Genomic DNA, 21269 nt, shown 5'->3' with positions numbered 1-21269 from the left:
TGGCATTTACACATGCTGACCGAGCAGGTAACTATCAGGAAGGAAAAGTTCCTTCCTAATAATCATCTGCTCATCTGCTGAAGTGAGGGCTACATTTACATGCAGCAATCTCCTCCACTGTATGGGGATGAGCAATTGCTACTGTGCAGCAGATCACTGCCTACACAACACGATCTACTGCCCCGAATCAATGATTTTGGTGTCAGCATAAGGCCTATTGCACACGGACGTTTTTTTTTCCCGTTTACTGGACGTTTTTTGCGTTCCGTATACGGTCCGTATACGGAACCATTCATTTCAATGGGTCCGCAAAAAAAACGGAATGTACTCCGTATGCATTCCGTTTCCGTATTTCCGTTTTTCCGTTCCGTTTTAACATAGAACATGTCCTATTATTGCCCGCAAATCACAGTCCGTGGCTCCATTAAAGTCAATGGGTCCGCAAAAAAACGGAACACATACGGAAATGCATCCGTATGTCTTCCGTTTCCGTTCCGTTTTTTGCTGAACCATCTATTGAAAATGTTATGCCCAGCCCAATTTTATCTATGTAATTACTGTATACTGTATATGCCATACGGAAAAACGGAACAACGGAACAGAAACGGAAACACAACGGAAACAAAAAACGGAACAACGGATCCATGAAAAACGGATCGCAAAACACTGAAAAAGCCATACGGTCGTGTGCAATAGGCCTAAACCATTATTTCACCTGATGAACGCCCGGATAACAGTCCCATGTACAGGGATAGATCCACAAACACATAGTCAGTTCATATCATAAATCACTAGGACACAGTCAGTTCAGGTCAGGGGAGCCACAGTCGGTCTGACCATGGTCGTGTGAATCAGCCCTTAGACCAGGGGTGCACAACCTTTTCTGGTCGGGGGCCACATTGTCAGCCTGAACCAATTCCAAGGGCTGAAAATAAAACCTAAAGGGGTATTACCAACTGAAATACTATATTTATGGCATATTGAACATACAGTATATATCATAAATATCTAGTTACACTTCTAGCACTCCCATCTAATGAGAGAATACATGAAATATACATGTGAGCAGCCACAAGACAGAGATAGCATGTCTGTTACCAGATGGTTGGGGGCCGCACAGAATGGTATCGAGGGCCGCACGTTGTGCACCCCTGCCTTAGACAGTCTCAGACATGCTGGCTGCCATTGCTGTGCTAATGCTGTACAATTCAATTTTAATCTAATCCTGGTGCCAGTAGTGCGCCTGACATATTGTTCTGCGTCACAGGCTACTTTCTCACCTGCATGGTTGTTTTCCGGTATTGAGATACGGCAGAGGATCTCAATACCGGAAAAAAACACGTTTCCGTTTAGTCCTCATGGATTCTGAATGGAAAAAGATACGTTCAGGATGCCTTCCGTTTCGGCAGCATTCCGTTTTGTGACCGGACATAAAAACGTAAAAAAACGCATCTGGCACTGAAGACAATATAAGTCAATGGTGACCGATCTGTTTTTTTAGAAGCCTAAAAAACTGATACGTCACCCATTGACTTTCAATGTATTTAGTGACGGATCCGTTTTTCCTGTTTTGATGTGCAAAATCAAAACAGATCTGTTTATTCCGGCATTGAGATCTTCTGTTGGATCTCAAAACCAGAATTAACAACGCAAGTGAGAAACAGTCCTTATACAGCAATAATACTGGTCTCTGTTCAACAATACAGTGCATTTCTAGTGATAAACTATGTGACTTGATTGTTTTTCTTCATATAGGCTTAAAGGCTACGTACATCTTTGGGTGCATTTTTTTTTATCATTGCAATTTGAGCTAAAATACATTTTTGAAATTGGTCTTTATTAAAAATATAGAGTCCTTTTTTCTGAACAGCGCTTAGATGCTCTAGTAGCACCCTTTGGATTGTCTGTCTTTTCCGTCAGACCAGGAGCAGAATGACTCCTTATCTCTGCTCTAAGACTTTCTAAACACTCATAGCTCAGTTCTCATCTTACTGATAATAATGTGGCTTAAATAAGTGTTTATGACCTCTCAGTAGTTTAGAGATGAGGTTTATTAGATGAATGCACAGAGTGAATGTACCATTTACACAGCTAGAAAAAAACGATAATCTTTTGTGACAGAACAGCTCATTATTTTTAATAAAGGCCAAATGAAAAAAAATTTTTTAGCCAAAAATGAGTAAAATGTAATCATTGAAAAAACTGTCTCCGAAGGTGTACATAGCCTTTAATCTCTTAAAGAGGACCTTTCACCCATTATGACAATGTGAACTAAGTATACAGACATGTAGAGCGGCGCCCGGGGATCTCACTGCACTTACTATTATCCCTGGGTGCCGCTCCGTTCTCCCGTTATGCCCTCCGGTATCTTCGCTCACTAAGTTATGGTAGGCGGAGATTTCAGTCACTAAGTTATGGTAGGCGGAGTCAGCCCTTGTTCTGCTGTAGCGCTGGCCAATCGCAGCGCAGAGCTCACAGCCTGGGAGGTTCTTTTCTCCCAGGCTGTGAGCTCTGCAATGCGATTGGCCAGCGCTACAGCAGAACAAGGGCAGACTCCGCCTACCATAACTTTGTGAACGAAGATACCGGAGGGCATAGCAGGAGAACGGAGCGGTGCCCGGGGATAATAGTAAGTGCAGTGAGATCCCCGGGCGCCGCTCTCCATGTATGTATACTTAGTTCACATTGTCATAATGGGTGAAAGGTCCTCTTTAAAGGGGTTTTCTGGTAATAATTATATTTTATGTAATGTCCCCAGCCTGACTCCTGAAAGAAGATTCATACATAACTGCACCATGCCTCTCCGGTTCTCTGTGATGCCACCATCTTCCGGTCCCCACACTGCTTACTGGCTGGGGGTATGGTCACATGCAACACTATAGCCAATAACTGGCTTAAGCAGTGAATGCTGCTTGTGGCCACATCACCACTTAAGCCAGTCATTGGATTTACCTGTATGTCATAAGAATTAAGGGAAAGCATGAAGTGGGCTCACACGCTGATGATAGAGCTGGCAACCTGCCGTAAGAGACCAAGAATGGAGAAGAATCTGATCCCATTTATTTAACCCTTTAGATGTCATTGTCAATAGTGACCGCTGCATCTGTGAGGTTAGACAGAGGGAAGAGGCTCCCTTTGTCTTCCAATATGGTCTCCCACTGCAAAAATGTGGAGTTCTGATCTTTTGCTATGGCAGCATTGGGGTCTTGTAAAGGCTCCCAGACCAGTCATAGTGAGCTGCCTGCAAAGCTGTGCCCGAGGCAGGGCCTGAGAGGCAGTCTGTATAAACCCCAGTATTCTATTGCAGTCTATGGTACAAGTCTTCTAAGGGGACTGTGAAAAAAGTGAATGTTTTAAAAAATATATATAGGTAAATGAATAAATAAATAAATAAAAAAAGAATACAAATCACTCCCCTTGCCCAATTTTACACATAAAAATAAACAAAAAATAAACATCATTGCTATTGCCACATTTGAAAATGTACAAACTATGAAATTTTACCTATGGAAAAAAATATATATATTTTTGGACACATTGCCCCCTGCAAAAAATGTAATAAAAAGAAGTGATCAAAGTAAAGTCATCTGTACCCCAAAACAGTACGATGAAAACTACAGCTCTCCCCACAAAAATGTTCCCTAACACAGCTCTGTTGATAAAAAACAAACAGTTATGGCTGTCCGAATATGGCAAAGCAAATAAAATAAAAAAAGTTTTAAAGTTTTTATTTTCAATAAAACATATTACAAACTATATAAATTTGTTATCGCTGTAGTCACACCAACACACAGTATAAGGCCCCAATCACACGTCCGCAAATGGGTCCGCATCCGTTCGGCAATTATGTGGAACGGGTGTGGACCCATTCATTTTCTATGGGGACAGAAGCACACAGTGTGCTGCCCGCATCCGCATTTCCGGGCCGCGGCCCCGAACCTCCGGGCCGCGGCTCCGCAAAAAAATAGAACATGTCCTATTCTTGTCCGCAATTGCGGACAAGAATAGGCAGTTCTATGAGGGGTGCCAGCCAGGTGTATTGCGGATCCGCAATACACTACGGATGGGAGAATGGACCCTAAGGCTGTCCTGTCATTTTAAGCTCTCTGTTAATGCTGTAAATACAACCCCCCCACCCCCACCCAAAAGAGATGAAAGTGTGTGTGTGGGGTTAATTTCCCCTCACAAAGAATTTTTTCTCTATTTTCACAAACAAGCTATAGTAAATTAAATGGTGCCATTAAAAAATAAAAACTTGTCCCACAACAACAACAAAAAAAATTCTTAACTGTGTGAGCGGAAAAGTTAAAAAGTTATGGCTCAGACAATCGAAAATTGTCTGCATTCTTAAGAGGTTAAAAATAAAGTGTCTGACAAAAGACAGAGTGGCAGAGGAGTAATGTGGTGTGGACCCACTGTGCCAACTAACCGCTTTGGCTTTGACAAATCCCTAAAAGCATTGTCCTGGTGATACCCTGGTTTTCACCTTTTAAAGGAGTTATCCAACACCTATAATGCCCCCCATATGCCCGGGCCCTTTACAGAGATTGTACTTACAGTTCTCCCCGGCTAGGCGTCGCATACGGTGACAGGTGGAGGGCAGCCAATAGCAGGCTGTGACGGGAACAAGCCTCCCTAGCGTCACCGGCGATGCTAGGGAGGCTCGTCCCTGTCGTGGTCTGCTATCGGCTGCCCTTCCCTGTTGCCGGAAGCGGGCATCAGAAGCGACACGGGTGTCGGGAAGAAAGGCAAGTACAATCTCTGTGAGGGGCCTGGGCATATGGTTCTTGGATAACCCCTCTAACAAAGCAACAAAATATTGGACCAGCACCAGGAGAAAAGCAACTCCTTTTATCGAAAAATCACATTAAAAAATGTCTGTACCGCACTGCCAGGTACTACCAACATGTTTTTAGAATACAGTTGATCTTATTCATGGTATTTTTTTAAATAATTTTTTCAATAAAAGGAGTTGATTATATCCTGGTTCTGGATCATATTTTGTCCCTTGGATTCATCACGCCATTGGAGTGGGATCCGTGCACTGGATTTGCCAACAGGATCTGGACAGCTGGTCTTTTTGAATTTCCAAGCTCATTTTCACCCTTTAAACTCTGTACAGGGATCTGTCGTTCACTGTAGGGGACTCACCAGGCTGCTACCTCTTGGAGTAGTCCCGGTGTAGTTGGCAGCTGAGCTACGAGGACCAGAGCCACTGTGATTAAGCAACAGGGAATAAGGCAATATCATAAAAAGGATGAGGTCAGGGCGGATAGAGTTCATGCGTATATGTTAAACAGGTCCGAGGTCAGGGCAGGCAGCTGAGGATCAACATGGTAAACAGGCTACAGTCAGGGTAGGCAGCCAGGTATCAAAATTGTTAAACAGGGAAAGCTTTGGTACACAGGCAGAACAGTACACCTTTATTGGTTAAACTAGAAAGCTAGGAACCTATTACTCAGGTACTCTCTGCCTGGGTAAAGTGTCTTAAAGACCTAGGGAGAACTATCCATAGTTCGGGGAAGAAGAAGGATGTGCAAATGCTGGACCTTTATGACTCGGAGAGAAAGTAGGTGCGCCCTACAGAGTGGCCAACAGGACCGCCAGAAGCAGAGGAAGATCAGCAGGAGCAGCGGGCAGGGCGAGTAGTGTGGTAGCCATGCCTGCAGGGAAAATTGGGGCAGCAGTGGGCACAGGACACCAGTGCTACACAAACATCCACGTCACTGTCATCTGACAGTGTAGCGTGTCCGTTACCACTGGCTAATATGTGTTTACCCACAGTCACGTATGTCACATTTACTTTGACACTAGTAATGCTATTTTGGCGTTAAAGAGTTTGAAAGCGGTTGGATACAGTCCTAGGAGACCTCACAGCTCCAATCTGGATCTAAAGAATCAGACATGAAATAAATTTGATGAAATTCGCTCATCTCTAATCATTACACTCCAGAAATGCATCTAGGTCCCTTTTTGGCGAGTTCACAATCACCACCTCCTCCGGCAGTGAACTCCATAAACTTACTGCTCTTACAGTAAAGAATCCCCCTCAAAGTTGGTGTAGAAATCTTCTTTCCACTTGAAGAGTGCATAACTTGTCCCCAGCAATTACATGACTGGTGTCCCCCAACCTTCTGGACACAGAGATGTTTGTCTGTGTCTTGCGGCTGCGAAAACGTAATTCCGGTATTAGAGAAATGGAAGTGACACATGGTGCATGAACGAGGACCAGGTGAGTACTCATCACAGGGAATTTAATGCAGTAGGGGTTATTCACCCCTTGGTTCCTTTTGAGCAGATCCTCCGCAAAGTGGTCAGACCTGCAGAGGGAATCATACTAAACTAATCCCCGCCAATGGGTTCCGGCTCCTTCACACCCCTTATGATGCTGCAGCCCTTGGGTCTACTCGCAACACAATCCGGTCACAAGGCTGCTGCAGTGACACATGGAACCCCTTGTATCTCATAAGACACCACCAGTATTATAGAAAGTGCGTGCTGGGAGGGGAATTTAGCTCTGGGGACCAGAATCTTCAAGTTAAACCTCTGGAACAGAAGATTGGGGTTGCAAAGAATAGAATTGTGGAATGCAGGTTCTGAACCCCTGCTTTAAAAGGGTATTCCAGTTTCGAGATAAGGACGATGTACTCAGAGTAGGTCATCAGTATGAGATAGGAGAGGTCTGACTCTCAGCACCCTCGGTGATCAGCTATTTGAAGGGGCTGCAGCGCTAGAACAAGAGCTGTGTTCTCTGCAGTGTTTACCTGCAAGTCGTCTACATGGCAGTGATGGTGCAGTGTAATTACAGCTGTCCGTCCCCTTCACTGGAATAGCTGTAATTACACTGCACCACCGATACCATGTAAATGGCGCTCAGGTAAAAACTGCAGAGAATGCAGCTCTCACACCAGCACCACAGCCCCTTCAAACAGCTTGATCACCGAGGGTGCAGTGTCAGACTCCCACCTATCCTAAGTACACCATCAATACACAAAACCAGAATACCCCTTAAAAGATATTTTAATATAAGAACTGATAATAGAGAGCCTAGAAGACACAGCACAGTGGACCTTACACAGATCCGACTTGTAAAGCTGGATTTACATAGCCTAATGAGCAGCAGATTGTCGGGAAGGAAGCGTTTACATGCAGCAGTCACCTCCCCAGTATGAGGAATCGCTATTGTGATTGCTCATCCCCATACAGCAGCACAGTGCAGTTTAGACTGCTCGATCTGCCGCCCAGAAAGAATAATTTAGGCGCCTGCACGAACGACAGTTTCGCCTGTTCATCGGGTGATCTGCTGCACCTTTACAAGGGCAGATTGTCGGGAACAATTTGCAGGAACGTTCGTTCCCGATAATCTGCACGTCTAAATCCACCTTAACTCTAGAAATCATCAATTGAGGTAATTAATTCCATACGGAACTGTAGATGTCACCAAGCAGCCTGCACCTGGAGAGGCTATTCTGATGACACCCAGCAGCCTGCACTAGGATGGGTTATTCTGATGACACCCAGCAGCCTGCACCAGGACGGCTACTCTGATGTCACCCAGCAGCCTGCACCGGGACAGGTTACTCTGATGTCACCCAGCAGCCTGCAGCTGGACGGCTACTCTGATGTCACCCAGCAGCCTGCACCAGGACGGCTACTCTGATGTCACCCAGCAGCCTGCACCAGGACATGTTACTCTGATGTCACCCAGCAGCCTGCACCAGGACATGTTACTCTGATGTCACCCAGCAGCCTGCACCAGGACGGCTACTCTGATGTCACCCAGCAGCCTGCACCGGGACATGTTACTCTGATGTCACCCAGCAGCCTGCAGCTGGACGGCTACTCTGATGTCACCCAGCAGCCTGCACCAGGACATGTTACTCTGATGTCACCCAGCAGCCTGCAGCTGGACGGCTACTCTGATGTCACCCAGCAGCTTGCACGTGGACTATATTTTAATAGCTTTTTAATAGTTAATTCAGGTCATTAATTCCATGTGACACCACGTCCCAAACAATACTATTATTTTTAATCATATTAATTTGGATGATTATTTTGGATGGGAAAGATGGCAACTTTAGATGCCCCTAGCAGCCTGTACCTGGAATGTTTACTGTGATGTCATCCTGCAGGCTGGAATGTCTATTGTGATGTCATCAGGGTATATCATGTGGTGCTGGGCACAGAGCAGTCACTCATCAGCTGGATGTGACACGTGAGTACTACATTATTACTACCTCTGTAGCTGCCCACGATAAATAAATTCCCCCTTATATCCGTACCCACTTTTCTCCAGGCATTGTTTTTAACTAATTCAAGACCAGCCACAATTTAGCCGTTTTTCACACGTATTCGTTTAATGGCTATAACTTTTTGTTATTTGTTGGGATTTTATAGGGAATAGTTCAGGTTTCTTTTCATATCTCTTTTTTACACAAATATTTTAAATTAGAATTTTAGGGTTCAATACTTATTAGGGGCAGGCAGAGTAGTCACCTACTGTACCTAGGATATGATGTAAGTGGGTGAAGAATGGGCAAAAATATATCCTGTGGACTTCCACAAGAGTTCATATTAGAACGATACAGAAAGCTAGGGTCTGCCCTGTTTTTAATGGGTCCAGACTCCAGCTCAGTTATTTACTGCTGTAGAACTACAGGTCACAGCATGCCCTGTAGTCAAGTGCATTCCTATGAGGGGCTCTGTTTTAGAGATGGAGGGATGTTTGCTCTGCATTGTGCTTATGACAGATCAGGGCATATTTGCCCATTCTTCACCTATTTACATTACATCCTAGGTAGGGGTCTTCTCTGCATGTCCCCTTGTCCTGGCCCTGCTTAGTATATATTAGGCAATTGCTTGTTAAACAACTGCCAAGGGTGTAACTATAGAGGCTGTCACTGGCCCTTGAGCCTCTGAGGGCAAGAAAGGTCCCCCTGGACCATGTGAGGAGACCAGCATGATAAATATCAGGTTATATATGCCAGATCTTGTCAAATCATTTTCTTTGGGGCCCAAAGGCTTCAGCTAAATCCTCTGGAAATTCCAGAATAAATTCATGTGGGGTTATTACATGTGAAGTCTGAATATTGATAATATGACCACCGGCCTGCACCGTCACTGTGATGTCATCCAGCAGCCCTGAATGTTTATTGTGATGTCACCGGGGTATATAATGTGGCGCTGGGCACAGAGTAGTCACTCATCAGCTGGATGTGACACGTGAGTACTGGATGCAGTATGGTGCACCATTCCACCAGTGTATGGGTAACATCACCGATATAAGCAGGAGTGATCCTGTAATAACCTGCAGGACCATTTCTTCCCCGGTATATAACAGAGTGTAATCTGTCCCTGGGGGCTCCCGGGACCCATCATTTCTATATGTCATGAATAGACAGAAGGACCCGGCAGGGACAATGGATCCTATTTCCCTCCAGTAATGTTCTTCTCCTCCCATTTCTCTCTTCTCCAAGGTTTGCAAGCTGAAGTGATTTGGTGACATAAAGTCATGCGTTTATACAAATACAACTATCTGCTGCTGCAGATCTTCCTACTCCTTTGTGGAGCAGAGGTAGCAAGATCTTGCCTCAAGTGCTTTACAACCCCAGCAGACAGAGCCAGTATGTGCCATCATGCCGTCTCGCTGGGCAAGATGGAGGCAGAAGACTGTCTCCAGAGACTCCACAGGGGTTTTGAACCCCTGGCCAATACCTCAATAGGTAACTGTTATTTACTTCTATTTCTTACTGCTCCTCCATTTGTTATTTTTAGGATTAAGATATTTTTCTGCTAAAGAACCTACAACCTCTCCTGACAGGTCTGAATACTTGCATCTTTTATTAAAATTCGGTGTTACACCCCCACCCCTTTGTTATTCCTCCTAGAAGTAAATTAATACATTCACCATAATATTGACCCCTTTCCACCATACAGCACCGATACAATGTCTGTGGGACCTGTCATGACTCTCATGTGTCTTCTCGTTGCAGCTTTTGCTCAGATACGGACCATCAAAAAGTATCTGAAAAGCTTTAAAAACGACGTCAAAAAGATCGACAAATTATGTAAGTTCCTGAAATCTTTAGAATTTCTCAATTTTTTTGTCGGCAATATTAAAAATGTCCAGTTTCTAAATTTTCTATCTTCTTTCTTCCAGACTTTCCACCAGTTTGGGTGGAACAATTTGAAAAACTAATGGCTGAATTCGTAAAAGGTGTGAAAGACAGCGTCGCACGTAAGTGACTGAAGATCCTCAGATACAGACAGGAGACATATTCTGTATATTCTTCATCTTGTCTGTGACCCCTTCCTCCCGTTACATCATTCATCCTTATCCCATTTCTTCCATTAGGTCATTCAGTGGCAGAATGCAGACCTCCATGCGGTGAGTAATGTCATCACAGAGGACAATATCTGTAATCTCCAGTATATATGGGGGGGGCGCTCATTTTTCTCAGACATATAACCCTTCATCTTTCTCCCTCCCATCCCAGGGCTTCAAAAAGCTTCCCGCGTCTTTTCCTGCAGCCGATGTGCAGAGGAGGACTGCCAACTCCCTGTGGCCTGTCCCAGTAAGATCATCTCTATCATCAGGTTATAATTCTCATACATCGCTGTTAGCTTATTGTTCGCTGTCTTATACCATCGTGTCCCTTCTCTTTCCTTTCAGTTAAGGATGTGATTGTGGAAGAGTATGATAAAACAGTCATCCACTGCAAGGCGTCCTTTATACTTTCATACCCTCTAAAAGTCTTCTGGAAGTACGCCAAAAATGTAAGTCATTTATAACCGTTCTATTACGGTACAAATACAATCTATACCCCCCACACACATTCCCCACCACTGGTAATAAGACACATATGACTGACGTCTTCTCTGATGTCACCAACGTTTTACCTTTCAGCTCAGGGTGACTGACTTAAGCTACTTCAAAGACCTCTTTAGCGGGGAAGACCAGTTTGTGACGATTAAGCCCGTCAGAGACCACCATAAAGGGACGTATGCCTGTGAGATCATGGATGAGGACGATGACATCATCCTCCGCGGATTCTACTATCTGGATGGTAAGACTTCACCAAGATTTCTCTTCCCTAGACCATTCATATCCGAGATAACAGGCCACTCCTGTCTCTGCACTGCTCTTACAGTAAAGAACTCTTTCCTATCTTTGGTTCGGCATGGCTTACACAGAAGAGAACATTCTCCTTTTCATCTTAGTTACGTCTATTTTTCTCCTGTTCTTTTTTTTTTCAGTGACACAGACTAAACCTAAAGCAGGCTCAGATATAGAAGCTGAATTCCACCGGGCTCTGGTAGAGAAACTACCTACTCAGGAGAACGAGGAAGAGGAGGAGGAGGAGGAGAAGAGCATTGAACATGGCCCCTCTACCAAAGACACCATCCTCAAATTCCTGCAGAGCCCCATCAGCTATGCCATCTACGCTGGAGTCTGCTTTCTGCTCGTCACTTTCCTGTGGCGTTATGCGGTCAGCGTGGACCGGTCAAACAGAACAAGACCAGAATCCATCTTCTCATCAATACCATGACCTTGCCACATGGATGACAACCCAGACTCCCAATATTACAAAAAAAAAGAAAAAAGAAAAAACTGCCCCTAACCTGCAGCATGATATCTCTGCAGGATTAATACCCCTACCCCTCTATACCTTACCTAAAAATAAAAACTATTCTCCTCCCCCCAAAAAAAAAAAAAAAAAAAAAAGAACAACCCTGCAAAAGCACAGTGAGAGCTCCTCAAGCCTGGACAAGACCCTTATCATTGGTCAACGCGGTGCACCCAACAGGGAACCCAAGATGATGTTCAGGATGAAGAGGAGGACACCATCAATTCACCTATAACTTGTGCTGTACCATCTGCAGGATTGTTACCCAAAAAAACTAATAAACAAAAAAAAAACTTTAAGAATGTGTGTGTGTTGTAGATGGGTTTAAGAGGGGAGTAACGAGAACGAAGCGGTGAGCGCTGTGGCTGGAGGACCCCGGATTTCCTGGAGTCTGTCCACCACCAAGCGCTAATCCCATAGAAGCGGCCCATGCTTCCGTTTATTTCTATGGGGCAGCCTCATAGAAATGAATGGAGGGCGGCTGCGCATGCGCAGTGCACCCTCCGTTCTCATTGTATGTGCGGGTCCCAGCAGTGGGACCCGCACCTACCAGACAATGGGGGCATATCCTAGCGATATGCCCCCATTGTCTGAGATGGTAAAGCCCCTTTAATGAGTTATTCCCATCTTATAAAGTGATGACATATCGCTACCACTTCATGATACATGAGGGTCAAACATCTGGGACCCTAAGCGTTCCAATATATAGCAGCCGCACAGCCCTGCCTCTCCTGGACTGATTTCCCTGGACAACAGGTGACTGCGACACCGCTGTGCAAGGAACTGCAGCATGGCGCCAATGTAGCAGGCTGAGTGAGTGGGAGCTGCGCAGTGCAGGGTAAAACTCAGAAGGGTACGCAGCAATCAATCAGTGCTGCAGCTCCTTCATTCTCAGGATCGTTAGAAGTTCCAGAAATCAAAAAATTTACTTTTTGGTCCAATGAAATGTACATCAGGTAAGTAGTGAGTCCTTTATTGAGGATCCAGGGGGTGCTAGTTCTCTTTGTAGAAAGCACCTAGTAGGGGTAAGGAGTCTTATACGCTGTGCAAAGGCCTCACACTAAGCCAGTTCTCGACAGCTCTGCACTGATGAGGGTCAAACGCTGACTTACAGAACAGGTAGCTTCCAGCAGGTGGCACCAGAGGCTCAGCTTCCTATTTTTTGATTTTTGAAAGAGAGCTAATTTGCATATCTTTTTACTTATGACTACTGGGCGCTCTCCACAAGGAAAACCGTAAGTCCCATGGATGCAGAGACACAAAGACTTCAGGTCCAAATTAAAGACAGTGGGGGGCATTTACTAAGCATGTTGCGCCAGAATTATGGCTTAAAATGTGCCAAAAAGAATGCCCTTTTATTTGCACCAAACATATCAACTGTTTTCTCCACATTTTTCACCATAAAGAATGCATCATGTCAGAGAAGAGTTATAAAATGTCAAAGTGGGTGTAGCTATCAAATTGGCGCATATTACGCCTCATTTATCATCTTCTTTTGGGCAGAAATGGCTCAGATTGTTGCAGACAATTAAGCCAGCTTATGTGGTGGTGTTCTGTGTAAAAAGTCACATTTATGAAAAGAAAAACAAACCTGTTGTGGGGACACGTGATAGGTAAGTATTAAAACAGGATGCATTAATTTTTATCTAATATATATAGAAATGAGCTAAACAGCAGGATTCTGTCAGTAAATTGACATTCAACAAAAACAAAACAATGATGAAAACGTCCCGAGTCGGAGACAAAAAGGAGATATTTGTAAAACTTACCAGTAAAATCTCTTTCTCGCTCTTCATTGGGAGGCACAGGAACCGTGAGCATAGCTATGTCCTCTAGGAGGCACTGACACTAGATAAAGCTGTTAACTCCTCCCCTGGCAGCTATACCCCCTCCAGCCTGGAGAGCTTCAGTTTGTGTACAAGCAGTAGGAGAAGCAAGTAAACCAACGAAAAAACATGGAACACAAACCAATGCCGAAAACCCAACGGGGTTCTAACCAGCAACAGCCACAACTGTGCCTGAACAACAATACTGGGTGGGTGCTGTGTCCCCCAATGAAGAGCGAGAAAAAGATTTTACTGGTAAGTTATACAAAAATCTCCTTTTCTCACCCATATTCATTGGGGGACACAGGAACCGTGGGACGTTCAAAAGCAGTCCACGGGGAGGAAAAAAAACACAGATCCATGGAAGCAAGCATCCCTGCTGGCATCTAAGAAACTGTCGCCTGCAAGACCATGCGGCCTAAGGCAGCGTCCTCCGATGCATACGTATGCACCTGGTAAAATTTTGTTAATGTGTGTAAGAAGGACCAGTAGCCGCGTTACACAACTGTGCAGCCGAAGCGCGATTCCTCCTAGCCCAAGAAGCGCCCACCGCTTTGGGAGAGTGAGCCGTGACAGGGTGCGGTATGGTTCAGCACTTGCAGACCGAATCTATTGTGCAATTGCTACCTAGGAGGCCGCCAATCCCTTGCGAGGACCCTCCGGATAACAAAAAAGGGGTTCATTACGCCGCAAGGGACTGGAGGCTGCCAATAACGCCAATCAGAGCCCTGACAACGTCAATGACGTAACTTCTTCCTTCACTGTGATGGAGAGGGACAGTGAAGGAAGGACAATTTCTTCATTGATGTGGAAGTAAGAGACCACCTTCAGTAGAAAAAAGGAATGGGCCGGAGAACCGCCTTGCCTTGTGAAGACCCAGGAAGGGTTCTCTGCAAGAGAGCACCCCCAACTCGGACACCCGTCTGATGGATGTGATAGCCAAACTACCTTCCAGGACAGAAGTGGGAGTGAGATCTCCCGCAATAGCTCAAAGGGAGAAGACTGGAGGGCTGAGAGGACTATATTCAGATCCCAAGGCGGTAGAGGACGGTACGGAAGAACCGTATGTGCCACTCCCTGAAGGAATGTTTCCATGGGCACCAGGGAAGCCAGAGGACGCTGGAAAGCTATGTCCCCCAGGACAGAAGCACCAACACCTGACCCATCAAGGAACAAAGGGCTAAACTAAGGTCCAAGGATAGGACAGTGGGGAGAGAAAAAAAAACAGAGCGAGAGGATGTCCCGGCCTTTACAGAAGCACAGGAAGCACCACCAGGTCCCATAGAAGATCCTGGGCGATGCAGGCTTCCTGGCCTGAACCATAGCACGGAGATGTCCGCCGAAAACCCTCTCCACGTTAGAATGGCGGTTTCAATAGCCACGCTGTCAAACTAAAAGACCCTAATGCTGATGTTAGACCGGACCCTGTGAAGGAAGGTAGTCTCTGAGTGGCAGCGACCAGGAGACGTCTCCTAGGAGAACGAGGTCGGCGTACCATCTTGATCTTGATCTTCCGTAGAACCCTGTGGTAGCAGGGGGAAGGGGGAAAACACGTAAAGGAGGGAGAACTCCCGCCAAGGAGATATCAGGGCATCCACACCGCATGCTTCTGGATCTCTTGCTCAGGAGAGAAGGTGGGAAGCTTTCGTGCGGATACAGTTACCACACCAGGAACCTTGGAAGGATTCCCTGTAGAAGGAGGGATGTGGTGGGCGCCACAGCCCACCGGTCTGGACCGGAGCGTGTCTGGAAATGGGAGTCACAAAACGAATATCCCGTGCAAAAGCAGATCAGGGAAAGGTAGGAACGCAGGAGATACCAAGGCTTGTGGGATGGCTATGAACCATGAGCCAGAGGGGGAAAAAGACAGGAAAAGAATAGGCTAGGTCTAAGCCCATTCCCCGTCTGAGACAGGTGCTATACAGAAGTAGCCAAGGATTAAGTGGCTGTTTTGAAAAAACTCCGCCTGAGGAGGAAGCCAGGCAACGGGGGGAGGGGGGGGGGGGTCACACTGTATTGCGAGCTCCATACCCCAGCAGAGGAGGTGGCCACCCGCAGAGGTCACCGAATTCAGTGCTAGAAGAGTCCACCACCTGACAAAAAGAGCTGTGCAGTAGGAACCGAAGTATGTAGTGGTAACGCAATACCGCTACCACAGTAGTAGCCAGCGCTTGCCCCATCAGCGCAAAACTGAGGGGGAGGCCTGAGACTATCCGTAGAAGCCACGTACCATACTGCCCCAGTTAAGTAGAGCTAACCTTAAAAACTCTACCTGGAAGGGAGCTGAACAGGAGCAACTGTCAAGCTAGCTGTAGTAGCTAAACCAGAGAGAGTACCAGCATAACCACTTTCCCAGAGAAGGAGGAGTGGTTGGTAGAGAATACGGAGTCAGTGACACACACTACTCGCTAGAACGTACTCACCATATATGTGTAATGGTGTACGCACTACATATTGATGCGGCAATATTATGACCGACTGGAACCGTGGAGGGTCATGGAGATGGGGGGGGGGGGGTCTAGGACACAAAAGTGATGCTAGGAAACCCCTTGAGAAGACAGAGGATGTTATAATCATGCGCAAAACCAGCACCAAAAGAAAATAAGGATACAATGAGGAATAGCCACCGTGTCTACTGGCAGCACCCATATAGCACTAGAGTAAGAGTACCGGGCACCCGCGAGTACCGACTGTTGCCACGCTCCCTTGTGAAATAAGCAAAGGCACCTAGAGCCGTGGCGCAGCTGAATTGCAGCATATGAAGCTGTTTAGTTATTCCCCTGCTAGTGGATCACTTGTGGAAGAGGGTAATGCAACAGGAAGCATGGTGATGTGCAACACTGCGCCTATGGAAAGATAGCGCGACAGTTGGGACCGTACACAATGGTAGTGCAATTACCTTACCTATGGAAGGTGAAGTGCATACGGCAAGTACTTAAGCCAGTGGAAACAAAGGAAAAGGAGCTCATGATACCAAAAAGATATATAATTTTTTTAAAGCATGATTAAAAAATTACATGAGTATAACAAATGAGTAAATGGTGCCATAGACATGATTAGGAGCGGAGGACAGAAAAAGAAACGCCACCCTGGGAGAACAAGCACACGGATCAAAAGAACATGGTACAGTAAAAATATATGACACATGGGAGTCAATGTAGAGTCAATGCTCTAATCCATGTACAAAGTACTGCTGAAATGAGGTACCAGGTGAGACACCTGTCAAACGCATAAACACCTCTGTATGTAGTCATTGGTGTGCAGACAGACAGTGCACTGTGGAATTATACTGCAGACCAATGAGATGTAAGAAAAAGATAATAATGATGACCAGAGGGAGACAGCAGGAGACAGGGACTCACCAAGGAGGGAACCGTGTGCGAGAACGACCAGGGTGGCGCTACCCCAACGCGCGTTTCGGCGTACCTTCGTCAGGTAACCCCTGAAAGAACTAGTGCATATGGCGAGTCCTGTACCCCCTGTGGGAGTGCAATTATTGCACCTAAGTAAGGGGGTAATGCATACAGCACGCAATGTAACCAGTGATAATGTCATCGCGCCACCTATGGAAGGGGCTAATGCATATGGCAGGTACTGAACCAAATGTTATTGTACGTAGTCCACCTATGGCAGAGGACAATGTATAAGGCAAGGACTGTATCCCAAAGTAGTGCAGTTACTCCACCTAAGGAAGGGGGTAATGCATACGACAAGTACCGAGGAGAAAGATGTCCTGCTGTGGTCCGCTTGCGCGTAGGACTAACCCTCAGAATCTCGCCCCTGGCAGTTGTGGACTGCGCAGGTGGATTTATCAACCAAACTACCCAGGTGGTGGAATGGGAACTTCTAGAGGTCTCTCCACCGGATTGCGCAGGCGGTGCATTATCAACCAAACGACCCCGGAGGGTGGATTGGGAGGTTCCAGCGGTCTCCCACTGAATTGCGCAGGTGGAAACGACCCGGGAGGGTGGATTGGGAATGTCAGAGAGTCTGCACTATAAGATGGATTGGAATCCTTCAGAGGTCCTTCACTGGATTGCGCAGGTGGAGAATTATCAACCAAACGACCCGGAGGGTGGAGTGGGAATACTTCAGCTGTCCTCCGCGGATTTGCGAAGGAGGAGAATTATCAACCAAACGGCCCCGGAGGGCGGATTGGGAGGTTCCAGCGGTCTCCCACTGAATTGCGCAGGTGGAAACGACCCGGGAGGGTGGATTGGGAATGTCAGAGAGTCTGCACTATAAGATGGATTGGAATCCTTCAGAGGTCCTTCACTGGATTGCGCAGGTGGAGAATTATCAACCAAACGACCCGGAGGGTGGAGTGGGAATACTTCAGCTGTCCTCCGCGGATTTGCGAAGGAGGAGAATTATCAACCAAACGGCCCCGGAGGGCGGATTGGGAACTATGAGAGGTCCTCCTCATCAGAGATAGGACACGGGCCCAGTCTGAGACCACACAGACAGGGTGGTCCTGCAGTGATGAGGGCTGAGGAGGGGGACCCGTATGGACGCACATATTCATTTTTATTTTTTTTTATAAACTAGAATGCCGGCCTTGATTAGAGAGGCAGGAAAGGGGTAAAATTCCTCCGCATTATACACACTACAAGAGGGAGAACCCCAGATAACCCGGTGCCCGGCATAAAGAAATGGCTGGCCAGGAAGGCTTAAGGCTGGCCAGGTGGGCGGAGCTCAACAGGTTCTGAGTGAGGGGGAAGTAGGGTGGGAAGAATTTGCACCAGAGTGCCCCCCCCCCCTTACCTAGTCCTGTGTAGTCACCTCATCTTCATCCTCTTCCCTTCTCCTGCCGCCATTTTCACATTTCCTCTTCTCCAGCAGGGTCACCCCTTCAGCTACTGGCACCGTAGTGGCAGGACGCTGGAATAGGGACTTGGACGGGTGACCCTTCCGCTGGCGGGATGCAGGGGAGCGAGGCTGCCCTGGTCCACCTTGTCTTCTTGTGGGGGAGGAGGCAGCGTGGCAGACCAACGCTGGCGTGCTCCCCCAAAAGAAAAGGGAGGCGAGGCGACCACTGTTTCCCACTTGAAAAGAAGGAAAATCAAGTAAAATAAAAAACCTTCAGGAGCTTCCCTTGCAGAGCAGGGTGGTCTTGCCTCCTATTGACACTAGAAAAAACTGAAGCTCTCTCTCCAGGCTGGAGGGGGTATAGCTGCCAGGGGAGGAGATAACAGCTTTTACTAGTGTCAGCGCCTCCTAGAGGACATAGCTATACCCACGGTTCCTGTGTCCCCCAATGAATATGGGCGAGAAAGTCGCAATTTACCACTGAAAATGTCTCAAATATGCTTCAAAAGTCGCAAGTGTGGTCTGGACAGGGGTGGTTGAAATGGCGCCTTTCAGTTTAATTAAAGTCTTATTTAAGCGCTATTGGTGTTAAAATGTCGCAAATCAAGGGAAATAGGCGGATAATTAAGTTGATATTTAAAAAAAGTCACATTTTACAAGCAGTCTGCACCTTTTGATATACGAGATGAATAAAAAATAACCACTTTTGATTTGTAACGTTAGTATGTTTTTGGCGCAAATCATGCCATTATTGATAAATGACCCCCACTGTGTATTTGGAGAGTTAACATGTGGGTCACATGGTACGACGGTGGGAAGGAGGCCGATAAATCAAGAATAAAACTCTCCCATCCATTATCAATAGGGAACAGTGATGAATAGCTGCAGTATTGGCAGAAGTGTACACCTGCTATATATCCCAAGGGGGAGGAAAGTCTACATCAAAGGGGTTGTCCCACCTTTTATTAAGATATTGCCTCTCCCCAGCACAGGCCATCACTAGCTGATCAGCGGGGGTCCAGTCCGCTATAATGCTGATGGAGCTGGGCGCTTCTGGTGCCGGAGCTACTGCTGAACAGCTGATTGGGAGGGGCTCAAGGTGTCGGACCCCTGCCCATCAGATAGTGATGGTCTATCCTCTCCACCTTAATAAAAAGGTGGACAACCCCTTTTAGAATTACTATTTGGAACAATTCAAGGACAACATTCTTCCCAGATAGATAGATAGATATGGGATAGATAGATAGATAGATAGAGGGATAGATAGATATGGGATAGATAGATAGATAGATAGATAGATAGATAGATAGATAGCTAGATAGATATGGGATAGATAGATATGGGATAGATAGATAGATAGATATGGGATAGATAGATATGGGATAGATAGATAGATAGATAGATATGGGATAGATAGATAGATAGATAGAGGGATAGATAGATATGGGATAGATAGATAGATAGATAGATAGATAGATAGATAGATAGATAGATAGATAGATAGATAGATAGATATGGGATAGATAGATATGGGATAGATAGATAGATAGATATGGGATAGATAGATATGGGATAGATAGATAGATAGATAGATATGGGATAGATAGATATGGGATAGATAGATAGATAGATAGATAGATAGATAGATAGATAGATAGATAGATAGATAGATAGATAGATAGATAGATAGATAGATAGATATGGGATAGATAGATATGGGATAGATAGATAGATAGATATGGGATAGATAGATATGGGATAGATAGATAGATAGATAGATATGGGATAGATAGATATGGGATAGATAGATAGATAGATATGGGATAGATAGATAGATAGATAGATAGATAGATAGATAGATAGATAGCTAGATAGATAGATATGGGATAGATAGATAGATATGGGATAGATAGATAGATATGGGATAGATAGATATGGGATAGATAGATAGATATGGGATAGATAGATAGCTAGATAGATAGATATGGGATAGATAGATAGATATGGGATAGATAGATAGATATGGGATAGATAGATAGATAGATATGGGATAGATAGATAGATATGGGATAGATAGATAGATAGATATGGGATAGATAGATAGATATGGGATAGATAGATATGGGATAGATAGATATGGGATAGATATGGGATAGATAGATAGATAGATAGATAGATAGATAGATAGATAGATAGATAGATAGATAGATAGATAGATAGATAGATAGATAGATATGGGATAGATAGATATGGGATAGATAGATATGGGATAGATAGATATGGGATAGATAGATAGATAGATATGGGATAGATAGATAGATAGATAGACAATTGTTTTCAGGCTTTGTTGACGTCATTTGTGCTTCCATCAGAGCTATATGTCGGGATTATGCCCTAACAAATACCACCCACGAATGCCGCTGTATAAGTGTACCGTGTCACACATCTTTCACTGACTGCAAGAAACCGTATATTGTGCTCCTCTATATAAAGCACAGCAGACTACACTTTCCTGTGCAAAGAAGAACAGGTAAGCCAGTGCACACCAGCCCAGCATATGCCAAAATGACACGGTTTTGTCATAAGCCGGGTGCATGGGACCCCACTGATACATTCAGGATGGGTGCTTCGAGCTTTTGTTACACACACGTGAACGTGAAGTAAAAACATGATGAGACAGCGACAGATAAGTGCTTGGTGCATACCGTACAGATCAGGTCCATGAGGCGTGAAGACATTATACAGGACAATATTAAGAGGGGCTATCACAAGCTTTCCATAATAATAACTATCAATGGCCACCAATGGAACCTGTGACACAAAAAAAACAAAACAAAGAGAACGCAGTCATTTTTTAAACAAAAGACAAACACGTGGCAGATTACAGCACATATAAACCATACATTTGGGACTGCTGGATGACCGTGGTGTCCTTAATGTGACTGATCCGGCAAAGCCCAATAGTGAGGACACAGATAGAGCCTAGAGAGGATACTCTACAGGACAC

The 21269-nt window shown here is 45.4% G+C and overlaps 1 protein-coding gene across 3 annotated transcripts in view; it reads right to left on the bottom strand.

The window, feature by feature from the left end:
* The window catches only part of ALG9 (ALG9 alpha-1,2-mannosyltransferase), a 155655-nt gene that overhangs the window by 101828 nt on the left and 32558 nt on the right, over positions 1–21269 (bottom strand). For all 3 annotated transcript variants that reach the window (XM_040426440.1, XM_040426424.1, XM_040426432.1), the window contains exon 8: positions 20968–21073. In XM_040426440.1, the coding sequence (XP_040282374.1) occupies positions 20968–21073 (106 nt within the window). The remainder of the gene's footprint in view (positions 1–20967; positions 21074–21269) is intronic.

Source organism: Bufo bufo, chromosome 1 (genome assembly GCF_905171765.1).
Source record: "Bufo bufo chromosome 1, aBufBuf1.1, whole genome shotgun sequence".
Lineage (NCBI taxonomy): Eukaryota > Metazoa > Chordata > Amphibia > Anura > Bufonidae > Bufo > Bufo bufo.
This window is presented reverse-complemented; position numbering and strand designations above follow the sequence as displayed.